Source organism: Cupressus sempervirens, chromosome 9 (genome assembly GCF_028749045.1).
Source record: "Cupressus sempervirens isolate cs-2001-9-10 chromosome 9, ASM2874904v1, whole genome shotgun sequence".
Classification (NCBI taxonomy): Eukaryota; Viridiplantae; Streptophyta; class Pinopsida; order Cupressales; family Cupressaceae; genus Cupressus; species Cupressus sempervirens.
Window position 1 is genome coordinate 500,440,761 of NC_143126.1, and position 23,465 is coordinate 500,464,225.

Below are 23,465 nucleotides of genomic sequence, written 5' to 3' on the forward strand. Positions count from 1 at the left end.
ATTGAAGGACTTCACTGAATCTATCTATAACCATCTTATTCTGCAAGTTTGTCTTTGAATGAGACTTTACAAAATTTCCAAAACCTTGAATGTTGAGATCAAGTTGTCAAATTTGAGTTTCCATTGACCACCAGCTAGGGTGGATACTATTACTACTGAAATTGATCTTCCTAAGAGAGTTTTCATCCTTTAGACGATGATCTAGAATGAATTACAAACTCCATAACCACAAGGTTTTTGTTCAAAGAAAAGAATAAAGTTCAACATGACCCTATGAGCCTCTCACTTCTCTTTTATAATTATTGAGAAACTCTTTGAGTTATCCTTTTCAAGATTCCTCTCTTTTCATATTTCCTTTCTTTTCAATTTTTGACTTTAGCTTGGGAAATCATAATTGGCCCTATTATATTTTTTGGTTGACTTAAAAGAGGTCACTTAAGGACTTCAGAATCAAGCACTTTTATGACATTATATATGTTAGCCGACTGGATGGTTCCGGCGGTGTTTTGCATTCTGTAGCCGACGGGGTGATGTCCGGCGGTGTTTCTGTATTTTGTAGCGGACGTCGTCGGTAAATAGTTTGTAGCGGATAGAATATTTGTGGCCGACGGACTCCCTCGGGAAGGTTCGGCGGTAGTATTTATATCCCGTCTGGGATCATTGTAAAGCATCAATCATCTACGATTGCAAATATAATTCTGCTGTTCGTGTTCATTGTCTGTATGCGTTCATTTTCTTTACCTGTACGGTAAACATTTGGCGCCATTGCCTTATGAATCTGGAAGGTGGGAGGAATGAAGATTAATGCCAAATCAGCTTAACAAGGATCAAAATAAGGTCAAGGGAAAAGATGAAATCCGTACTACGCAAGAGAATTTAATTTTGGCACAGCAAGCCGAACGCCGATGGAGATTTCAAAAGATTGCCAACGGAAACCGAAGCGAGCAGGAATTGTTGGAGACTCGGCAGCGGGTGGAATTGGTGGAAGAAGCACGAGAGGAGTTCTTGAATTTGTGTTTGCCAAGGGAAGAAAATTCAGACGGAAGAGCATCAACTCGCACGGCTCGTAGTGCCGAGGGAGCACGAGCGTGGAGTGACCTCTTCGTCCGGGATAGACTTCCGCGGGAAACAATTTCAGAAGATCCTTCTTCACCAAGGTTCGCAGCTGTTGAGACCTCCGGTGTGGGAGAGCAGTCCGTCGGTATGGGAGAGCAGTCTGCCGGTGTGGGAGTGCAGACATCCGGTGTGGGAGACCAGTTCGCCGGTGTGGGAGTGCAGACTGCCGGTGTGGGAGACCAGTCCGCCGGTGTGGGAGTACAGACTGTCGGTGTGGGAGTGCAGACCGCCGGTGTGGGAGTGTAGATCGCCGATGTGGGAGACCAGTCCGCTGGTGTGGGAGTATAGACTGTCGGTGTGGGAGTGCAGACCGCCGGTGTGGGAGTGAAGAGCACCAGTGTTGCAGGATCGAGCAATCCTTGTTTACAGAAACCAATTGTGATGGCAGGACCAAAAGAGGAACTGTCGAAGTTCAATGGTGATGGTACGGCTGATCCCATTCGACATTGCAAAACATGTGAAACGATTTGGAGGGCAAATGGCATAACTGATGAAGACGACTGGATGAGACAATTTCCGGCAACCCTACAGGGTGTCACGATTGATTGGTTTTCGGATATGGATCTACAGAAGCTGGATACCTGGGATAAGATTAAAAAGGAGTTCCTGGCAGAATTTAGACTCTTGCGGGATCATAATGAAATCGTAGCAGAGATTTTCAATACCAAACAGGGGAAGCACGAAACTGTCCGCGTCTACGCCAGGAGATTAAAAGACTTAATAAACAAAATCGAAAGCAAGCCGACGGACGGATTGCAGAAAAGATGGTTTGTGGACGGCCTACGCTCGAAGTTGCGGAGGAAAATGAAAATTGTGCCACCGTCATCATATATGGACGCGTATAACAGAGCACTGGACCTTGAAAGTGAGCAGAAGACAAAGAAGAAGAAAACTGGCTCCTCTGATTTGGATGACGACGAGCCTAACGGAGATGATAGTAGCGACGATGAAGGCAGCAGCAAGAAGGTTCGTGCCCTACAGAAGGATATGGTTCGCATGATGGAGTTTAAAAACATGCAGAAGGAGCCAAAAGGCAGTGAGCTGTGGTGCACGGAGTGTAAGACAGACGGGCATACTAAAGGATCGTGTCCAAAGAACCAATTTTGTGACATTTGTCAGATCATAGGCCATTCGACAAAGGAGTGCCCCTTTAATATGAAGACAAGAGGATCTCTGTAGGTGTTTCTCACACAGGAGACTTCCCCGTCGGGTAGTAGCGGAAACACGAATACCGCCGGTGCTACATCCGGAGGATACAGGAATAATAGCAGAGGGCAAAATAAAAATACAAATAATAACAATAATAATGGGAGCCGAAGTCGAACTCAGTATGATGCAAACGGACGGCCGATCGTTCAATGCCGAGCGTGTAATTTGTGGGGTCATTTTGCGCGGGATTGTACAACGGCAAATACACCAAAATTATTATGCAGATGGTGCGGACCCGGCGATCACGAAGATTCCAAGTGTCCAAAGTCTGGAGTAAACTTGATAACTGTCGGCATGGATGTAGAGGAGGTTCTGGCAATTACACAGAGGCAAGCGGAGGAAAAGAGAAAAGTGGGGGAAGCACAGGCGAAAATTGCAAAGGCATCATCGGTGGGGACATCTCAGTTGAAGGATATCACCGGCACCTTGGCAAGGAACTTCGCAAAAAAAAACATTGTACGACAGATCTTACAAACGGAGATACCGGTCAAGATAAGTGACCTCCTCAGAATGCCCCAGTTACGGACGGCCATTCTGAATCATACACCGTTTCCGAAAGCACCGAAGGACACAGGAAGGGATAGTAGGGAAGTGATGACAACAGACCCAATGCTGCTGGCACTCACATCTGGACGGCATCCGACGGTCGTCGAGATGGGGATTTTGGGAAATGTTTTGACAAACACAATTGTCGACGGAGGGTCCAGCGTGAATGTGTTGTCGGAGGATACTTGGAAGAAGTTGGGAAAGCCGACATTGTGGCCACCTGCATTTAAGTTGCTCACGGCAGACCAGCACGGGATCAAACCGTTGGGAATCTTGAAAGCGCAACCGGTAACAATTGGTACGCAACCATTTTTATTGGATTTCGTAGTCATTCCATTGTAAAGAAAAGGATATGATGCTATTCTGGGACGAGATTAGTTGGTGCAAGCAAAAGTAAAACATGATTGGAAACGAAATACCTTATCAATAGAGCATGGAGGCAAAAGATTCATAATTGACCTGCACACGCAAATGGTTGGCGAGGACGCAGCATCGTCAGATTCTGACAGTGAAGGCGAGAGTGATGACGAAGGAAAGAGGAGAATGGAACCGGATGAAGGAGTATTGAGACTTGACGGAGGATCGAATGACGACGACCTGGACTCGGTGAATGGCCTTTACCACTGGCAGATAGAAGACTACAAACTCTTTCAAAGTTGTAATATGCTAAGGATCGACGAAGGTGAGAAAAAGGAGGAAAACGAATGTCCGGAGGAATGCAGGGAAGCGGAAGAAGGAAAAGCTGCCATGGCTGAAGCTGAGGGGAAGAACATATAGTCTGAACACAGAAAAATGAAAGATCCCACTGTTCGGTAGATGGTGAATGGACCGCGCGGAAAGAAAAAGTTACACCGCAGCATAAAATTAGTGGAAGGGCACCGACAGCAAGGAAATAATCCAATTGCGCGACGACCGCAGGCACATTGGGCGACGGAGGTGGCACAGAACAAACGTAAGCCGTACGACGGTCAGAATGAAATCAAAGTGGAAAAGTTTGGACCATATCAGATTCGGAAGGTCGGCGACAATGGAGCAATCAAACTGGCGACCTTGGACGGACAGGAGATGGCTCAGTCAGTTAACGGATCTAAATTGAAACTATATTGCGTAAGAAAGTTCTTGCCGTCGTTGAATCCTCCATCGTCGTCATTACAGGACTCCTTGGCGGTGACGTCATCTAGAGGTACCTCTGTCATTTGATGTGTTATAAGAAAGAAAGAAAAAAATATATATATATATTGAAAAAAAAAAAAAAAAAAGGGCCCCGCGGAGTAAAAAGCCCCGCGGGCAACTGCCTGTTCGTGGGCAAAAGTCAAAGGCCCGCGGGCAGCCTGTCCGCGGGCGTGGAAAGGAATGGCCCCACGGATAGTCTGTCCACGGGTTGATAAAAGCCCCGCAGGCAGCCTGTCCGCGGGCACAAAACTTGTAAATCTTCTCCGCCAAGGAAAGCCCCACGGGCTTAAACACATTTTGCTCTGAAACTTTCTCAAAATCTCCTCCGCGAGCAGTCTTCGCCGATAAAAAGGAAGGCCGCGGGCTTAAAAGAAAACAGTCTCACCAGAAGTCTCCGCCGGTAAAAGGAAGAGGACCGCGGGCATAGAACTTAGCAAACTCCTCCGGTCAACAGACTTCTCTGTGAGAATACAAGATTTTGATGCGCTTTCTTGGGTTTTCTCTGTGCTTCAGTTGAACAACGTAACTGGCGTCGGCATACGAGGGAAGGTTGTTCTTATTTTTCGGGCAGTTCGCCATCATTCTTTTGCCATTGGCGGTTCTCAATTTGTGCGCTCGGCAGTTTCCATCCAGAGGATTAGGATTTCCGCGAAGAGTTTCGAGAGGCACACTAATTTCATCAGGAAGGAGAAATTGCAAAAAAATTGAAAAAAAAAAATTTAAAAAAAAAAGGGCCCTGCGGACAGAAAGGCCCGTGGACTGAAAAGCCCCGCGGGCAACAGCCTATCCGTGGGCAAAAGTCAAAGGCCCGTGGGCAGCAGCCTGTTTGCGGGCGTGGAAAGGAATGGCCCCGCGGATAGTCTGTCCGCGGGTTGATAAAAGCCCCGTGGGCAGCATGTACGCGAGCACAAAACTTGTAAATCTTCTCCGCCAAGGAAAGCCCCGCGGGCTTAAACACATTTTGCTCTGAAACTTTCTCAAAATCTCCTCCGCAAGCAGTGTTTGCCGATTAAAGGGAAGGCCGCGGGCTTAAAAGAAAACAGTCTCACCAGAAGTCTCCGCCGGTAAAAGGAAGAGGACCGCGGGCATAGAACTTAGCAAACTCCTCCGGCCAGCAGACTTCTCCGCGGGAATACAAGATTTCGATGCGCTTTCTTGGGTTTTCTCTGTGCTTCAGTTGAACAAAGTAACTGGCGTCAGCATACGGGGGAAGGTTGTTCTGATTTTTCGGGCAGTTCGCCATCATTCTTTTGCCGTTGGCGGTTCTCAATTTGTGCGCTCGACAGTTTCCATCTAGAGGATTAGGATTTCCGCCAAGAGTTTCAAGAGGCACACTAATTTCGTCAGGAAAGAAATTGCAAAAAAATTGAAGTAAAAAAAAAAAAAAAAAAGGGCCCCGCGGACTGAAAAGCCCTATGGGCAACAGCTTTTTTGTGGGCAAAAGTCAAAGGCCCGCAGGCAGCAGCCTGTCCGCGGGCGTGGAAAGGAATGGCCCCGCGGATAGCTTGTCCGCAGGTTGATGAAAGCCCCGCGGGCACAAAACTTGTAAATCTTCTCCGCCAAGGAAAGCCCCGCGGCTTTTAAAAATTTTGCTCCGAAACTTTCTCAAAATCTCCTCCGCGGGCAGTCTTCGCCGATAAAAAGGAAGGCCATGGGCTTAAAAGAAAATAGTCTCACCAGAAGTCTCCGCCGGTAAAAGGAAGAGGACTGCGGTCATAGAACTTAGCAAACTCCTCCGGCCAGCAGACTTCTCCGCGGAAATAGAAGATTTCGATGCGCTTTCTTGGGTTTTCTCTGTGCTTCAGTTGAACAACGTAATTGGCGTTGACATATGGTGGAAGACTGTTCTCATTTTTCGGCCAGTTTGCCATCATTCTTTTGTCGTTGGCGGTTCTCAATTTGTGCGCTCGGCAGTTTCCATTCAGAGGATTAGGATTTCCGCCAAGAGTTTCGAGCGGCACACTAATTTCGTTAGGAAGGAGAAATTGCAAAAAAATTGAAAAAAATAAAAAATAATAAAAAAGGGCCTCGCGGACAGAAAGGCGCGCGGATTGAAAAGTCCCAGGGCAACAGCCCGTCCATGGCAAAAGTCCAAGGCCTACAGGCATCAGCTTGTCCGCGAGCGTGGAAAGGAATGGCCCTGTGGACAGTCTGTTCGCGGGTTGATAAAAGCCTCGCGGGCAGCCTGTCCGCGGGCACAAAACGTGTAAATCTTCTCCGCCAAGGAAAGCCCCGCGGGCTTAAACACATTTTGCTCCGAAAATTTCTCAAAATCTCCTCCACGGGCAGTCTTCGTCGATAAAAAGGAAGGCCGCGGTCTTAAAATAAAACAGTCTCACCAGAAATCTCCGTCGGTAAAAGGAAGAGGACTGCGGGCATAGAACTTAGCAAACTCCTCCGGCCAGCAGACTTCTCCGCGGAAATAGAAGATTTCGATGTGCTTTCTTGGGTTTTCTCTATGCTTCAGTTGAACAACATAACTGGCGTCGGCATACGGGGGAAGGTTGTTCTCATTTTTTGGGTAGTTCGCCATCATTCTTTTGCCGTTGGCGGTTCTCAATTTGTGCTCTCGGCAATTTCCATCCAGAGGATTAGGATTTCCGTCAAGAGTTTCGAGAGGCACACTAATTTCGTCAGGAAGGAGAAATTGCAAAAAAATTAAAAAATAAATAAATAAGTAAAAAAGGGCCCTGTGGACAGAAAGGCCCCCGGACTGAAAAGCCCTGTGGGCAACAGCCTATTCGTGGGCAGAAGTCAAAGGCCTGCAGGCAGCAGCCTATACGCGGGCGTGGAAAGGAATGGCCACGTGGACAGTCTGTCCGTGGGTTGATAAAAGCCCCGCGGGTAGCCTGTCCGCGGGCGCAAATTGTGTAAATCTTCTCTGCCAAGGAAAGCCCTGCGGGCTTAAACACATTTTGCTCCGAAACTTTCTCAAAATCTCCTTCGCGGGCAGTCTTCGCCGATAAAAAGGAAGGCCGCAGGCTTAAAAGAAAACAGTCTCACTAGAAGTCTCCGTCGGTAAAAGGAAGAGGACCACGGGCATAGAACTTAGCAAACTCCTCCGACCAGAAGACTTCTTCGCGGGAATACAAGATTTCGATGCGCTTTCTTGGGTTTTCTGTAGGCTTCAGTTGAACAACATAATTGGCGTCGGCATACGGGGGAAGGCTGTTCTCATTTTTCAGGCAATTCACCATCATTCTTTTGCTGTTGGCGGTTCTCAATTTGTGCGCTCGGCAGTTTCCATGCAAAGGATTAAGATTTCCACCAAGAGTTTCGAGAGGCACACTAATTTCGTCAGGAAGGAGAAATTGCAAAAAAATTGATTAAAAAAAAAAAAAAAAAAGGGCCCCGCGGACAGAAAGGCCCGCGGGCAATAGCCTGTCCGTGGGCAAAAGTCAAAGGCCCCTGGGCAGCAGCCTGTCCACGAGCGTGGAAAGGAATGGCCCTGCGGACAGTCTGTCCGTGGGTTGATAAAAGCCCCGCGGGCACAAAACTTTTAAATCTTCTCCGCCAAGGAAATCCCCACGGGCTTAAACACATTTTGCTCCGAAACTTTCTCAAAATCTCCTCCGTTGGCAGTCTTCACCGAAAAAAAGGAAGGCCGCGGGCTTAAAAGAAAACAGTCTCACCAGAAGTCTCCGCCAGTAAAAGGAAGAGGACCGCGGGCATAGAACTTAGCAAACTCCTTCGGTCAGCAGACTTCTTCGCGGGAATACAAGATTTCGATGCGCTTTCTTGGGTTTTCTCTGTGCTTCAGTTGAACAACGTAACTGGCGTCGGCATACGGGGGAAGGCTGTTCTCATTTTTCGGGCAGTTCGCGATCATTCTTTTGCCGTTGGCGGTTCTAAATTTGTGCGCTCGGTAGTTTCCATCCAGAGGATTAGGATTTCCGCCAAGAGTTTCGAGAGGCACACTAATTTCGTCAGGAAGGAGAAATTGCCAAAAAATTGAAAAAAAAAAAAAGAAAGGCCCCGCAGATAGAAAGGCTTGCGGACTGAAAAGCCCCGCGGGCAACAGCCTGTCCGTGGGCAAAAGTCAAAGGCCCGCGGGCAGCAGCCTATCCACGGGCGTGGAAAGGAATTGCCCCGCGGACAGTCTGTCCACGAGTTGATAAAAGCCCCGCAAGCAGCCTGTCCGTGGGCACAAAACTTGTAAATATTCTTCGTCAAGGAAAGCCCCGCGGGCTTAAACACATTTTGCCCCTAAACTTTCTCAAAATCTCCTCCGCGGGCAGTCTTCGCCGATAAAAATGAAGGCTGCGGGCTTAAAAGAAAACAGTCTCACCAGAAGTCTCCGCCAGTAAAAGGAAGAGGACCGCAGGCATAGAACTTAGCAAACTCCTCCGGCCAGCAGACTTTTCTGCGGGAATACAAGATTTCGATGCGCTTTCTTGGGTTTTCTTTGTGCTTCAGTTGAACAACGTAACTGGCGTCGGCATACGGGGGAAGGTTGTTCTCATTTTTCGGGCAGTTCGCCATCATTCTTTTGCCGTTGGCGGTTCTCAATTTGTGCGCTCGGCAGTTTCCATCCAGAGGATTAGGATTTCCGCCAAGAGTTTCGAGAGGCACACTAATTTCGTCAAGAAGGAGAAATTGCAAAAAAGTTGAAAAAAAAAATAAAAAATAAAAAAGGGCCTCGCGGATAGAAAGGCCCACGGACTGAAAAGCCCCACGGGCAACAGCCTGTCCGTGGGCAAAAGTCAAAGGCCCGCGGGCAGCAGCCTGTCCGCGGGCGTGGAAAGGAATGGCCCCGCGGACAGTCTGTCCGGGGGTTGATAAAAGCCCCGCGGGCAGCCTGTTTGCGGGCACAAAACGTGTAAATCTTGTCCGCCAAGGAAAGCCCCGCAGGGTTAAACACATTTTGCTCCGAAACTTTGTCAAAATCTCCTCTGCGGGCAGTCTTCGCCGATAAAAAGGAAGGCCACGGTCTTAAAAGAAAACAGTCTCACCAGAAGTCTCCGCCGGTAAAAGGAAGAGGACCGCGGGCATAGAACTTAACAAACTCCTCCGGCCAGCAGACTTCTCCACGGGAATACAAGATTTCGATGCACTTTCTTGGGTTTTCTCTGTGCTTCAGTTGAACAACGTAACTGGCGTTGGCATACGGGGGAAGGCTTTTCTCATTTTTCAGGCAGTTCGCCATCATTCTTTTGCTGTTGGCGGTTCTCAATTTGTGCGCTCGGCGGTTTCCATCTAGAGGATTAGGATTTCCTCCAAGAGTTTCGAGAGGCACACTAATTTCGTCAGGAAGGAAATATTGCAAAAAAATTGAAAAAAAAAAAAAAGGGCCCCGCGGACAGAAAGGCCCACGGACTGAAAAGCCCTATGGGCAACAGCCTGTCCGTGGGCAAAAGTCAAAGGCCTACGGGCAGCAGCCTGTCCGCGAGTGTGGAAAGGAATGGCTCCGCGGACAGTCTGTCCGTAGGTTGATAAAAGCCCTGCGGGCAGCCTATCCGCGGGCACAAAACTTGTAAATCTTCTCCGCCAAGGAAAGCCCCGCAGGGTTAAACACATTTTGCTCCGAAACTTTCTCAAAATCTCCTCCGCGGGCAGTCTTCGCCGATAAAAGGGAAGGCCGCGGGCTTAAAAGAAAACAGTCTCACCAGAAGTCTCCGCCGGTATAAGGAAGAGGACCGCGGGCATAGAACTTAGCAAACTCCTCCAGCCAGCAGACTTCTCCGCGAGAATGCAAGATATCGATGCGCTTTCTTGGGTTTTCTCTATGCTTCAGTTGAACAACGTAACTGGCGTCGGCATACGGGGGAAGGCTGTTCTCTTTTTTCGGGCAGTTCGCCATCATTCTTTTGCCATTGGCGGTTCTCAATTTGTGCGCTCGGCAGTTTCCATCCATAGGATTAGGATTTCCGCCAAGAGTTTCAAGAGGCACACTAATTTCGTCAGGAAGGAGAAATTGCAAAAAAAAATAAAAAAAAAAATAAAAACGACGATAGATTCAAGTTGTTTGGAATGAGTTACAGATGATGCCAAAGGAAAGGGGACGCATCCGTGGTTGCCAGAAAGAGTACAGAATCGGCAGAAAATGACAGAAATGGTGTGTTCCGTGCATTTCTGTGTGGTTTGCGAAGTGCTATTTTAGTCTTGGCGGCGATGGGTGCTGCCCCTCGACCCCGCCCTGACTGCGACAGGAAGCGCACTCGGGGTGCTGCCCCAGGACCCTGCAGGGGTGCTGCCCCTTGACCCCGCCGGGGGCGTTGCCCCGTGGACCCCCAGTCGTGGCAGATATCAGTCCTGGTAGTCTGACCAATGGAGAAGAGTTGAAGTTGTTGTAGGCATGGACTTTTTGTGTACCTGAGGCACTTGGAGTAGGTGTTGCCGGGAGTCTGTCTTGGTGGATGCGTAGAGAGCTCGGGAGGTGCTAATCATCCAGTGGGAGGCAGTGCAACGACACTTGGCTAAGGGTACCGAAGAATTGAAAACAGAGAAAGCAGCATGGGTGGCTATCAAGGTCAGCTTGAGAAGACAGTATTGTGTTAGCAGAGGCTACAGGCACGGGACGAAGTGAAGTGGTGTGACAGAAGCAGATTTTTCTTGTTGTAGTCACTCTAATGATATATTTTGTTTGTTAATTTGTCTCAGATATTTTGTAATTGTCGTCTGGAGACGACTTCTCTTTTTGGGGGGGATGGTGTCAGCTGACTGGATGGTTCCGGCGGTGTTTCTGTAGCTGACGGAATGATGGCCGTCGATGTTTTGTATTCTGTAGCTGACAGGGTGATGTCCGGCGGTGTTTCTCTATTCTGTAGCCAATGGGGTGATGTCCGGCGGTGTTTCTATATTCTATAGCCAATGTCATCGGTAAATAGTTTGTAGCGGATAGAATATTTGTGGCCGACGGACTCCTTCGGGAAGGTTCGGCGGTAGTATTTATATCCCATCTGGGATCATTGTAATGCATCTTGTGATATAATATGCTCTGTATGTAATGTCTGGCGTATGCGAATAATAATATAAGTTCTGCTATTCGTGTTCCAGTTATCTGTATGCATTAATCTAGTTTACCCGTACGGTAAACAATATAATTAAAACATTATTTTAAAGATTAAATTATATTTCTAGGCCAAATAAAAAGAAGACACTATACCATTTTATGTTACACTGACACAGTATTCTTTGTTTCTGCATATGATTGTGTGGGCAAGATCATGTTTAGAAATGACATGAATATATTCTCTTGATATTGGATCATAAATAGATAAAATGAAATGCAACATCAGAAAAGAGTAATACAAAAAGAAATTTAGTTTAGCAAGTAGTTGTATTTGCATTCAAATGGCTGAAATAATAAAAGAAATGATTTTGTCAATATGTGATGTATTAGAAAGAAAAGAAAATAAATGAGTGCAGAGAATATGTGATCTGCATGGTAATTTTTCCAGTGTTTCCCTAGATAACATTTGGTAATCACTTTTATTTTGCATTCATTATACCTTATGTGGATGTATCTTCCTGGGACATAAATTTATGGAACTCATTCCCTGGCTAATATTTCTCTTGAGTTTGCAGCCTGTTTCCAATACCATCTATTGAGCGCATTTATTTCCATTTTGCGGACCCAATTGACACTGCAAGTTACAGTGAGATCTTAAATGACCGGAAACAGGTGAGCATGTAATAGAATCCTTCTCATCTGCTGTACCTGGGTCATAGGGAGAAAGTATGAAAAATGACCAGTTGTATTTTAATGGTTTAACTATGGAATATGGGTTTGTGTTGTTCATGTCTTGGACTTGGCACATCAATGGAATCTGTCGTATGAATGAAGTTCACAACTTTACACTGTAAGTCTTGCCAGGCCATTGTATTCAAAATTTCAACAATTTTGATTGTAAAGTTGTAAAAAATATTTTTTAGAATCAGCAGTTTCCATACAATTGTCATTTGATATTGTAAACTATTTAAAGCTATGAAGAGATGATCATTGTCGGAAATTGTTATTCAAAATAGAAAAGAAAGAAGGCTTATTGTTACAAAGAACAGAAGTGCTGAGATATCTACATTTTCTACAAATGATGATAAACTTAGAGGATCGGGATTTCAGAAGAACTCTATTATTCTCTGCATTAATTAAATTTAGAATCAGAATTCTTTGCAATATATCACAAGCTGTACAAACTTGCATGAAATAACACAGCTATTTCCTTTGTTCTAATTTTTTTGTCATTGTTTCCATTCAGCTTTGGTGAAGAAACGAGTTGAAGAAAGCATTGATAAGCTGCAGCATATTCGCTTGAATGATCCTGTAAATGTTTCTATGAAATTTAACTTTGCAAAGCATCTAAGGTTTCAAGTTATTTTAAGTGCTGGATTCATTTCAAAGTTTACAACCTATCCATATTTTTTGGTCTTCCTTAACCTTACGGTGGACATAAGGCTTTGTTAGGAAATCTATCTTTTTAGCTTGAGTAAATTATTAATAATTGAATTAAAATGGCCAACTTAACAAAATATTGAAAACTGTTTTGGAGAGGTCAGAGGGCAGAGATGCAACCATAATACAAAACAGGTAGTCACACTCATTACATGATGAACTGGATAGCATTAGATACTTAACAAAACATAGTTGACAACAATAAAAACTTTACGGCAGAACTTACATTAAAATAACAGAAGATTTAAGTGAATCTGCTTCAACTTTGTATTTTTCCAGCTTTTGGAGGTCAAAATCACAAAATAAAAAACTTGGTTCTAAATGTGTTTTAAAACTCACTCACTTATGCTCTAACAGTTAAACAATTATCAACAGAACTCCCAAGTGTATATGTAGATCTGAAAATAAAACCAGACCTTGCAAGATGTGTTGAGTGTCATTTTTACGCAATGGCAATGGCAGGAATTTCTCTTTTGAAAAGTTGAAGATATGAACCCCAGGATTCCTTTAGGCTGTTTGTCAACTGCTTGGGTAACTCAAAAGGAGATAAATGTGAATGTACACAAGGAGGCCTTTGCTGGTTTGATATTTCTGTGATTGTGAAAACCTGTAAAAACTATGGAAAGAGACAATTTCCAACATTTTTGGATTTTCCTGTTTTTTAATAAATGCAAATTCTAATGTGCAACTAATACTTATTGATTTTCCTAATTAACCAAATTCATAAATAAATTGCAAAGAGATTAAGGTAACAAGAGATGAAAGGAATTGCTAAAATTGAATTAACCTAAACGAACATAAGCTACTGCTGCAATGCTTCCGCGAATTGAAATTTCAAAGGAATGGTAGGAAAACCCATAGAATTAGGAGCAGCGCAAACATAACTTAATAGATGCAATTGCCAGAGGAATTTTTCAGAGGTTGTTTGAGTTTTGATAACTAATAAAATTGTGCTGCCACTACGGATGTATGTGCACACAAGACAAATTACTATGAATGCACTACCAAAAATTCCCTTAACAATTCGTCACTACAGAGATATTCACAACAATCATGCCAAACTCCAATAAACTAAGGTCGACAAACATCACATACAATAAACAACTAGCTCTATCATCACTCACAAACACAAATTCATGAAGACACAACATTCAAGCAGGCTATGCTACACACATAATAGGATCACTAATTGTATATCTTTAATGCACAAAATACCAACCCTTGTTACAATGTACAATCATGTTTTTATAGATAACCAATCCCGAATTTGTGATTTATTGAGGTAGGGTTTCTACCAAAGAACCAAAAATCAAAATAGGATTGGAATCGGCAAGGCTTACTCGAATCGTGAATCGCCTATGAATCGCCTATGAATTGGCAAACTGAAAAAACCCTTGAAATTTAAAGATATTAATGATTTAAAACTTGTTCTATGCACCCTTTACTGAATATATCTAAAAAACACTATAACATCATCAAATAGAAGTTAACATACATAAACAAGAAACCTAATTGATAAATCCATCACATACATAAAATGTAAATTGTAGCTTAAGTAAATTAAAAATCATAGGATCATAATGAGTTATGACATAGATATATAGAATTATAAATGTTGTCAAATCATAAATGTGTGTAAGATGAAGATCCATAATGGTAAAACCAAATGACATCAAATCATAATGTATGTAAGATGAAGATCCATGATGATGAAACACATATCTATCTATAAAGTCAAAGTTTAAACAAAATGATAAAACAAGGCTCTAGCTCAAGCCTCATCATCATCCTCAAGCTCAGTTGTAGCCTCGGACTTAGCCTTTGAATACCTTTTACAAAGGTGTCTAAGGTAGGTCCTAGAGTACAATTGAGCCATAGCCCCCGCATGTGAGATGGGTGCATGAACATCACTAGGGCTTGTGTCTGTGGTGTGCTCTATGTGTGCACATGTGCATCTGCCAATGCCTGAACGTGCTCTAGCCTCCTCCTTTGCCATGGCCACAGCCTCAACCTCTCTATCTACCTGGTCAACCCACTCATGGTCTTCCTTAGTGAAGATTGTTGCATCTGTAGCCTCAATGAGCCACTCTGACTCTGGATCAATCTCCTCTAGAATGATCGGAGAGGAGTCTGTGGCCAAAATCTGTTTGGTCCTAAGGTGGAGGTTGTAATGAACAAATAACTTGTTTCGCCTCTTCGTCTGGTCCTTAAAGCTCCCAATCCAATCTTATGGCCTCTCCAAATTGATTTTTAATCTCCTTGATGCTCTTCTTTCTTGTTTTTTAGAACCCTATGGTTTCTCTTTTCTCTTCTTCTCTCTCACTTTTCCTCTCTTCTTCTCATACTAAACAATAAGGAGTCCCTTTAGGGTTATAAGAAAGAGGAAAGGCAAAAGAAAAGATTAAAAGAGTGCTTTTTTTTAATGTTTTTGAGTTGACCCTTTATGCTAGCTGCGATCAATTTCACTTGCCGATTCCTGGTGATTTCTAGTGGTTTTTGGGATTCAAACAATTTCTGGCACAAAAGTCGGCAAGCCAATTCACCGACTCATTATGAATCGCATGCCTCGAGTCAGATCCCCTAAATTGTGGAGATTCACGTTACTCTGGTTTCTACCATGCAAAATAATATGTAAAATAATACATTTGAATCTAATCATATGCAAAACCAACTCCTAAAATGATGCTAACTAGGCCTGTACTCTTTTTATATTTCTATTATGTGCATGACGACATTACATGATGCAAACTAAAGAAGTGGAGAAGAGAAGAAGAAGATGAAGCTTCAACTCAAATTGATCCTTCAAATTGTTGTTTGAACTTCACTTCTGAAAATATGGCCTCTTAAAATATAAAAATCTTATCTCTACAATTCATAGTCAACTCCCATTTACCTCATCTCCTTTGAAAACGCGCAAGAAAGTCATCCAAAATAAGAATTGGCGGTGAAAATGTGTAAATGCATCGGTTGCTGAAATCGTTGGAAGAGATTTCGTGTTTCGTGGGCTACGTCTCAAAATTACTTTGAAGTTGTGTAGTGAACTTTGGAGTTGCGGAGTGACCTTCAAAATTGCAGGGTGCGGAGCTCTGAAGTTCTCTGAACAAAATGTGCAAAAATTGGTTAGGTCCAAAACTGCAAAATTGGGATCTGGGTATTCTCCCTCATGGCTCTAGAATCATTCCTAGATACTTGGACTTGAATCTCTCTACAAATCCCCATTATGTCAAATTAATCCGGCATATCCAAAGTCTCAAGTTCTTTGTTGATCTTCTTTCTAAATTCTTGGACTTCCTTATTTCTTCAAAACTCTCGGTCTTGTGATCACATTTCTTTAGAACTTCATGCCGGAATAATCTTCGGATGTCCTCCTCTATAGATACTATCTCAAATGAGGCATAGAATGCCCGTACCACCATTGCAATCAAGCATAACTGCATCCTAGAATCATTCCTGTATATCTCTTGACTTGCCTTACTGAAAAGGCGTTCTCCTTTTGCTACTTTATTGGATGCCTTTTCCTTGATGCCTTGTATTTGCGAGAACATCTCCATCATTATCTTCTCTCTGGCTCCAATGTTCTTAACCCATTCATCAAATTTATCTAGTTTTGCACCGTCATATAGGACTAAGAGCTTCTTGTAATGTTGCTTCTTAATTTTTGACAAGCTTGATCTCAAAACATCCCCGTTGTGAATCTGATCCAAAATACTATTTGGACCCTCTACTAAGGTAGCCAACCTTGTTGCATTATCAAAAATAGAATGTAGGAGTTGCATTATTTCACTTATACACTCTTCTTCAAACTCACCAAAACTTTCTCCATTGTGAGCATTCCTCTAAGAAAGAATTTGAATGAATAGTAGCTAGGGCTTTCTTTTCAAACATGGCCTTCAAAATCAATGTCTAGATTAGCCAAGTCAATGGGACCCGCTACCTTATTGACAAATTCTATTAGGGCCTTGTTCCACTTCTAAGGTCTTGGATCTTAGCTTCATCCTTGTCTAGCTCCCTGAACAAATGCTTTATGCCCAATGCAGTTAATGCCTTACCACCTTTTCAAGTGGGCTTCCCAAGATCTATCTCTTCGATTATGTTATCTTCAATGGAAAGTTTGCTGGTGTCCCCTTGAGTGAGAGGAACTACAATTTGAGTGTTCCAGTTACCCCTTCGATCTTGTGCAATTTCTATGGCTTAGTATTATTTTATGATGCATTCCTTTTTGGCATGTGATACTTTGTTTCATGCAAGATATAAATGTCTCTTCTTAACAAATTATTTTCATGACTTGAAAGTGCATGTTTATCATCCAATAATCATCCATAATATTATTATTTCATGACATGTTACTTTATATGTCATATCTTTTCTAGCATATATGTTTTTTTTAGGAGTTCTCTATAGTTACAAATTATGATACTTTGAATTGTGTATCTATTACAAGGTAACTATCATTCAAGGTGTCTTACATTTTACCTTTCCCTTACACTAGGGAGGCAAGATTGCATGTACATTCTTTATATCTTTTGTCCAAGGATCTACTTTCCTTAGTGCAGTGGCATTTGTTAGTCCCTGCCTATGGGAACTAATGTTCCCAGTGCTGGTCACTATTAATTTTTGCCATCGAGATCAATAGGTTTCTAAAGTCTAAAAGTCAATTTATTTTAAAATTATTTTTCATTCATCAAATTCTAATTTCTGATTGGTCAGAAGTAATTTTAGCAGGGGTAAAATTAATTTTTGTGGTAACAAAATTGGAAAAAAATTAAATGTGGAATGTTCTACAGCCTTCTACAATGGGAAGCTGAAGCTTTGTTTACCAAAAATATATTCCTTGCTCTGAGAGTCTCACGTAATCACCCAATGCTTATCTACATTTGAAAGAAAATCTGTGAAGAAATAGGATGCGTAGGAGGAAACACTGTACACTCCAGCATCGACATTTCCTGTCACATATGTGATCTTCTGAAGCTATGTTGGGGACTCTTCTTCCACGCCGCTCCCTTGGAGTTGGAGGAAAGAAGAGAGATGTTTGTGAATACACGTACACCAGCAGATGCTTTTCATCAGACTCTGCCCTCTTTCCAAAGCCAAGAATCCGAGATGGACTTTGCCTGCTGCATAAATTTTGCTCAGGCTAATTGCAAGTTTTCCCTTTTGGACCGACGATACTATGGTTGGCAAATCATGTTGCCTTGGTCCTTCATCCGCCACCGCCATGCTGAAGCCTGTAGCAGCTTTAACTCAGTAATATCCCTAGATCACTGTTTAACTATGGGCATGTTGACTAGAACTAAGAGAATAGGTAAAAATGATAGTGATTTATTTAATGCATTTGCATCTGATATGTCTGACTGAAACATATCACGTCAACATTAATAGATAGTCAGAATTACTGCATAGCTGTTCGCCTAAGATATTTTAAATCTCCTAGCATATTTAAAATTGTTTTAAACAAATTTTAATGTTTCAACTTTTAATTTATTTTCAAACCGTTTTAACTTTTACTTGATTTTCATGAGTTTTGCATTGTCAAATAGAGGTTAAAGAACATTTTATTTATTTTTAAATTGTTTAATTGTTTACTTTTTATTTTTAATATGATATATTTTTGAAAATAAAAATGTAAAATTATGAAATATAATAACCTATAAGTTTATATTATGAAAATCTTTTTATTGGTTATTTCAACGAATAACAAAAAATAAAAAATAGAAATGAATTATATTTAATATTTAAATATATTATAACAATATTATTCTTAAATAATATCTATCAAATTTTATATTTTTAAATTATAAAATAATAAATTGATATATTAAAATTATAAATTATAATACATTAAAATATTACATATACAATAACAAATGAGTTTTATAAGTAATTTAGCATGGTACTGTAAATGAATATGTACCAAAGATTTCACATCTTCTAACTTTTTGGACTAATAGGTCATATTGGTACAAGATAAAGCCTACAACGAAAAACCAACACTTCTCAAATTTGGTGATATCTCTGACTGTTACACATACCATTGATCATTTTTTTGAGGCGAAGCTAGAAGTTTCTAGAATTCAAATAGAAGTTTCAAGTTTAGGAATCACCACCAATGGTGGTGTAAATTTAGATAGAAGTTTCAATCACCACCAATGGTGGTGGTGACAACTTTCACGAACGCCCTTTTGCATTCAATCACTACACTTTGACCACATCAAAAATAATCAATCTTCTCTTTCTTCCAAAGGCAGGGACTATAGCTCTTTCAGAGCTCTTGTTTATCATGTGACAACATTTTCTTATAAGGAATTTGTTGTTTTGATTGGGATTCTTTGTTATATATGAGAGGTGTACAATCCTTGATCATCACCTCTTCTTTATTTATGAAACTATGTTCATAATAAACATATTCCCTTACTTTGTGACTCAAATTTTGTCATTCTTCATCAAGAATCCCTATTTCACCTAGCAATAGGGGATTGAATGGGTGCATTCTTGTCCTCCTTCCCCTCTCTTTAATTTGTCTTGAAAATGTTATCTGTGTTTAAGCGCTCCTCTTGAAGGTAGATGTCTTACAAATAAGATCTCTTCCTTTCAAGGGTCTCTTCTCATAAGTGGCATATCCTTTCACAATTATTTATTTTCTTAGCTTAGAAGAGTTAATTCTCTTAGCTAAGCTTGTGGTATATAGTATTGTTTTAAGGATATCTCATTGTTGTTGGAAGTGGTTATATCTAAGTATCCTTGATTCTCTTCCTTATAATGACTACTATGTAGCCATCATAATGAGGGGAGCAAACATACAACCACCCTTGTACTTTATGAATCTTTATTTTTTGCAAACAGTCCCTAACAGGTGTAAGTGATCCTTATTGATTCCTAGATGCACATTTACATACATTTAACTCTACAGATAATAGACCCTAATCCATCCACAAAGAGCACAAACACAAGAAAACCCCATGGTGACAGATAAATCGATTCCTTGGGTGCGCACACACTTTCTCATGGATAACAAACCCTAATTTATTCATGAGAAATGCACATATACATGTATGCAAAGTTGTCAAAAGGCATTCAGTTTTTATAGGATTGACTATCAGGCACACAATCATGCTAGACTATTCAATCCTATGCTTTAAGTGGTTCACACTAAAACGCACACATCTTACCAGGAGAGGCAATCACATCCCTCTCTCCCTCTCTTTTGGTTTCATGGTAATAGGATTATATCATGGAGTTTATATTGTCAGTGGCGATGCTCTTGTTTTACCTATGTGATCATTTATGTTCTTGTAATAGCTTTCCAAGAATGATATTAGGGGGTGAAACATTTCTTGTCAAGGCCTTTCACTAGTTGATTTGGAGTTTGTTTTGGTACTAACCTCTTTTGTGTCTTTTATTTTGACTTTTTATTTTTATTTTTTCTTTGTTTTCGTACCCTTGTGTGTAGATGTGGAGTTAGGATTCGTAGTTTAGGGAGTTATGCCCTTAGACTTAGTGATATCTTATCTCTTTACAATTCACTACAATCATCTTTCTCTTTTTTAGTATGAGTATGACTTGCCTCATACTCTTTTTTTATACTGAAGATCGTTTACAAATCTTGTGCTCCTTACAAGCAACAACATGAGACTTACAAGCTTATTCAAGCTCCTTATGAGCAACTGCACTAATTCCTTACGAGCAACCACACTAAAAACAAAAATTAGAAGACTAAGAGTCACAGATTAGAATCCACCTTTTACAATAAGACATATACAACCAGTGCAAGACCAAAAGTCGCAACTTAGATTTCTACAAAGATGTCCCTCTTGGGATTTGAACCAATGTCACCACAATGAGAATTCATTGCTTCAACCAACTAAGCTAAACCCCTTGGACACTTGCCTCATACTCTTGCTAGAGTGGGGGCTCAATATACTGTCTTAAAAAGTCAACATTTTCTTTGTGAGACCAATTTAGCCCTCCTTAGTGTGGATTGGTATGTTAGAACCTGCTATTGCATTTAATAATCCTAATCAAGGTCCTTTCCCTCGTCTAATCTTGCTCAAAACTTTGTGTTATCTTTATTTTAATACATGGCTCTCCATTCATTCGTCCAATCACAAAATTCATGATTTAAATGCATTTACAACTGTTTTTCCTGTACATTTCATCATATTTTCCTTTACCCCTTTAATATTTCTTGGGATTTGGCATCTTAGCCTTGAGTTTTGCACCTCCAAATATAGGTCAACCTCAACCTATACCGACTAAGAGGTTAATTTTAATTGGCTCTTGGGTCCGATGCAAAATATTAATGTTTTCTTGCCTTGTGTGGTCGGCCCTTTCGATTTTGAAGCCCGAAATCTGTATAAAAGGATGCTTGTTCATTTCATTGATCATCCATGCAATCCATATTCACAAACAACACAAGTCATCAAGGACAAGAAATCAAAGAGTTTTCAAGCAAGCAAGAAAGGCATTCATTTCCATCTATTCAAGCATTCAAGATCTTGATCATTCATCACACATTTCCTCTCTTAGATCTAGCTTCTTTCTTCTTGGAGATGGTGGGATTGGCCATCAAGGAGGAGATCCGCTTTCATGCATTCAAATCTTCTTCAATCCATCATTAAGGTAAATAATAAGCACCCATGCACATGAGGTTTTGCCTTACATGATTTCTATTTGGTTTTTGTGTTGAGTCAAGGCTATTGCATTAACATTCTTGATCACATATTAAACACAATTGCATCAAAATTGGTATGATATACTCCATTGCTAAATTTGCTTCTACTACATGTTAGTATTTTTTCATTTACACCTATTTCAATTCAAGGTTAATTCATAAACTAGGGCTTCACCGAGTCAAGCTCCTCCCCACCAAACAAAAATTCCCTACATTGTGCAGATTTACAAGTTTTCAGATAAAAAAAATAAGAATGTGGACTTAGAGTTTACTGTTGTTGGAGCTTCAAATCCTAAAATTCTAAGCAAGCAAGGTACAGGTTGACCTCATCCTCTACATCCTGACCTCGACCTTGACCTGACCTCGACCTTGATCCTCCATATGACCTATACTTCCAAGTCGACCTAGTCTCGGAGCACCCTGATTTTTTGGGTTGGCAAATTTTGGTTTCCTAGTTCCAAATCTCTCTGGGTTTTGGTTTCTTCCACAGTTTAACAATGAATTTTTAGGTTTGAATCTGGGAAGCACACTTCCTTCTTTGTCAATTTACAATACTTACTTTCATTGCATTATGATTCCTTCTTTTAGGGAAAAGAGGAACAAAACCCAAGGGACCTCTAGATTTAGAAGATTGTGCATTAGTAACTAATCAGGTTTCCTTTGTGGTCAATTCTTGGTATTCCTCCTATAAATGTGATTGTAACTTGTGTGCACCACATTTTATATATTACAAAAGCTAATTCAGAATGATGAACAAGTTAGTAACCTCTTGTGTAGTATTTCTCATCTTATTGATTCAAATGTTAAACCTTTAACAAAATGTGCTCAAGGGATAGGTTATGAAGTGTTAAGACCTCCATACCTATTTCCATTTCTATTCCTAACATTTCCACTTAGGGCCCATTTGGTTGTAGGCAGAGGAATTGAGAATAGGAATGCATATTGAGAATAGGAATGGCTATTCCAATAACAACTATTTTTTGGAATGGATATAAGCTCATTTTAGGGGCAAAATGAGAATTTGTATTCCTATTCCCTATTCTAATTGGCGCACCAAACAAAAAAGAGAAAACATATTCCTAATTTCCTATTCCTATTCCAGCATCCAAATGGGCCCTCAAGCTCCACCTCTTATCACCATTTCAGTTCAACCATCCAATCCCGCACATGTGAGTCTCCCTAATACTCTTCCTCCATCTCTTTCTACGACTATTCCACGTGTTTTGTTGTTTTCATGTATGCCTTCTTACAATAGTGTTCCTTTTTCATATTCCAATCTTGCTTCTTCTAATCTTCCTAAGATTCTTAATGCTTATTCCACCATTTCTTTCCCTTCACACAACAATCCTCGTAGCATTTCCCATGTTCCATCTCCTCTCTTTTCTTCTACCAATTCTACCCTTAATAGCTTAGCTCAAACCTTCTCTTCTTTGTGATAACAACTTGCTTCTTTGACTTAATCCATGTTTAATTTTCCTACTTGTGATATTGCAAGTCCTTTTTCCCTAGATATTATTTGTGCCATTATCTTGCAAACTATGGAGATTCCACATCTTGAGACTTATAATGGTAAAGATGATCATGTGAGTCATGTTAAAACTTTCCAAACTTTGTATAGTGATTTGTCTCATGACTATAGGTTCATGACTAAGTTGTTTTCTGAATCAAAAGATTGTAAAAGAACCCTGAGTGCCTGTCCCTCCCTCGCAGTCCCCAAACCCTAAGTCCCGATCCAACCCCTACACCTCGAAAGATGATATTTATGTAATATATAAGTTATTTTTAAATAAATCTATATTAATCATAATGATATTTATGTTAGAACCTTTCGAGACAAAGGTTTGCAATGATATTGTTCTTTGCCTCCTTATTCCACTAACTCTTTCCAAAAGCTTGGGAATGCTTTCATTCAACAATTTCAAAACAATATTGGTCCTTAAATTTCTTTAACTGATTTGGTACATTGCAACGAGGTCTTAAAGAAAAAGTTTGTGACTTTATTGGTAGATTTAAGCATTTGCATACTTAGATTTCTTATTATGTGCTTGACGTTGATATACAACATATTTTTATTCCAATTTGGAAAAAGACATTATAGATAAGATTCTCCTTACCAAGTTTTCTTCCTTATCACAATTGTGTGGAGTGCTTCATAATTATCTTCAATTGAATCAATTTGAGAGCGCTACTCCAATAGCTCTTGTTCTTGTTGATAAGAGTGATGTTGCATCCAATTTCAACAAATATCACAAGACCAACAACTACATCAAGATCAACAAATCACCCAACATGGTAATTAAACAAGTGGCAGTGACATCTAATGGTGTGGCTCCTCTTTCCTTTGTTTATCAGCCGTCACAT

The 23,465-nt window shown here is 41.1% G+C and overlaps 1 protein-coding gene across 24 annotated transcripts in view; it reads left to right on the plus strand.

Annotated features, from left to right (window-relative positions):
* LOC149539519 (phytyl ester synthase 2, chloroplastic-like) overlaps window positions 1-23,465 on the plus strand; it is a 205,677-nt gene that overhangs the window by 177,830 nt on the left and 4,382 nt on the right. For 14 of the 24 annotated variants that reach the window (XM_089800755.1, XM_089800758.1, XM_089800762.1 and 11 more), the window contains 3 exons: window positions 11,572-11,668; window positions 11,831-11,846; window positions 12,243-12,307. The exons of 1 other annotated variant lie outside the window; for it this stretch is intronic. In XM_089800755.1, the coding sequence (XP_089656881.1) occupies window positions 11,572-11,668; window positions 11,831-11,846; window positions 12,243-12,307 (178 nt within the window). Of the gene's footprint in view, window positions 1-11,571; window positions 11,669-11,830; window positions 11,847-12,242; window positions 12,308-23,465 lie in introns of those variants that run through there. 9 more of the 24 variants (XM_089800769.1, XM_089800771.1, XM_089800764.1 and 6 more) reach the window with 2 other exon arrangements.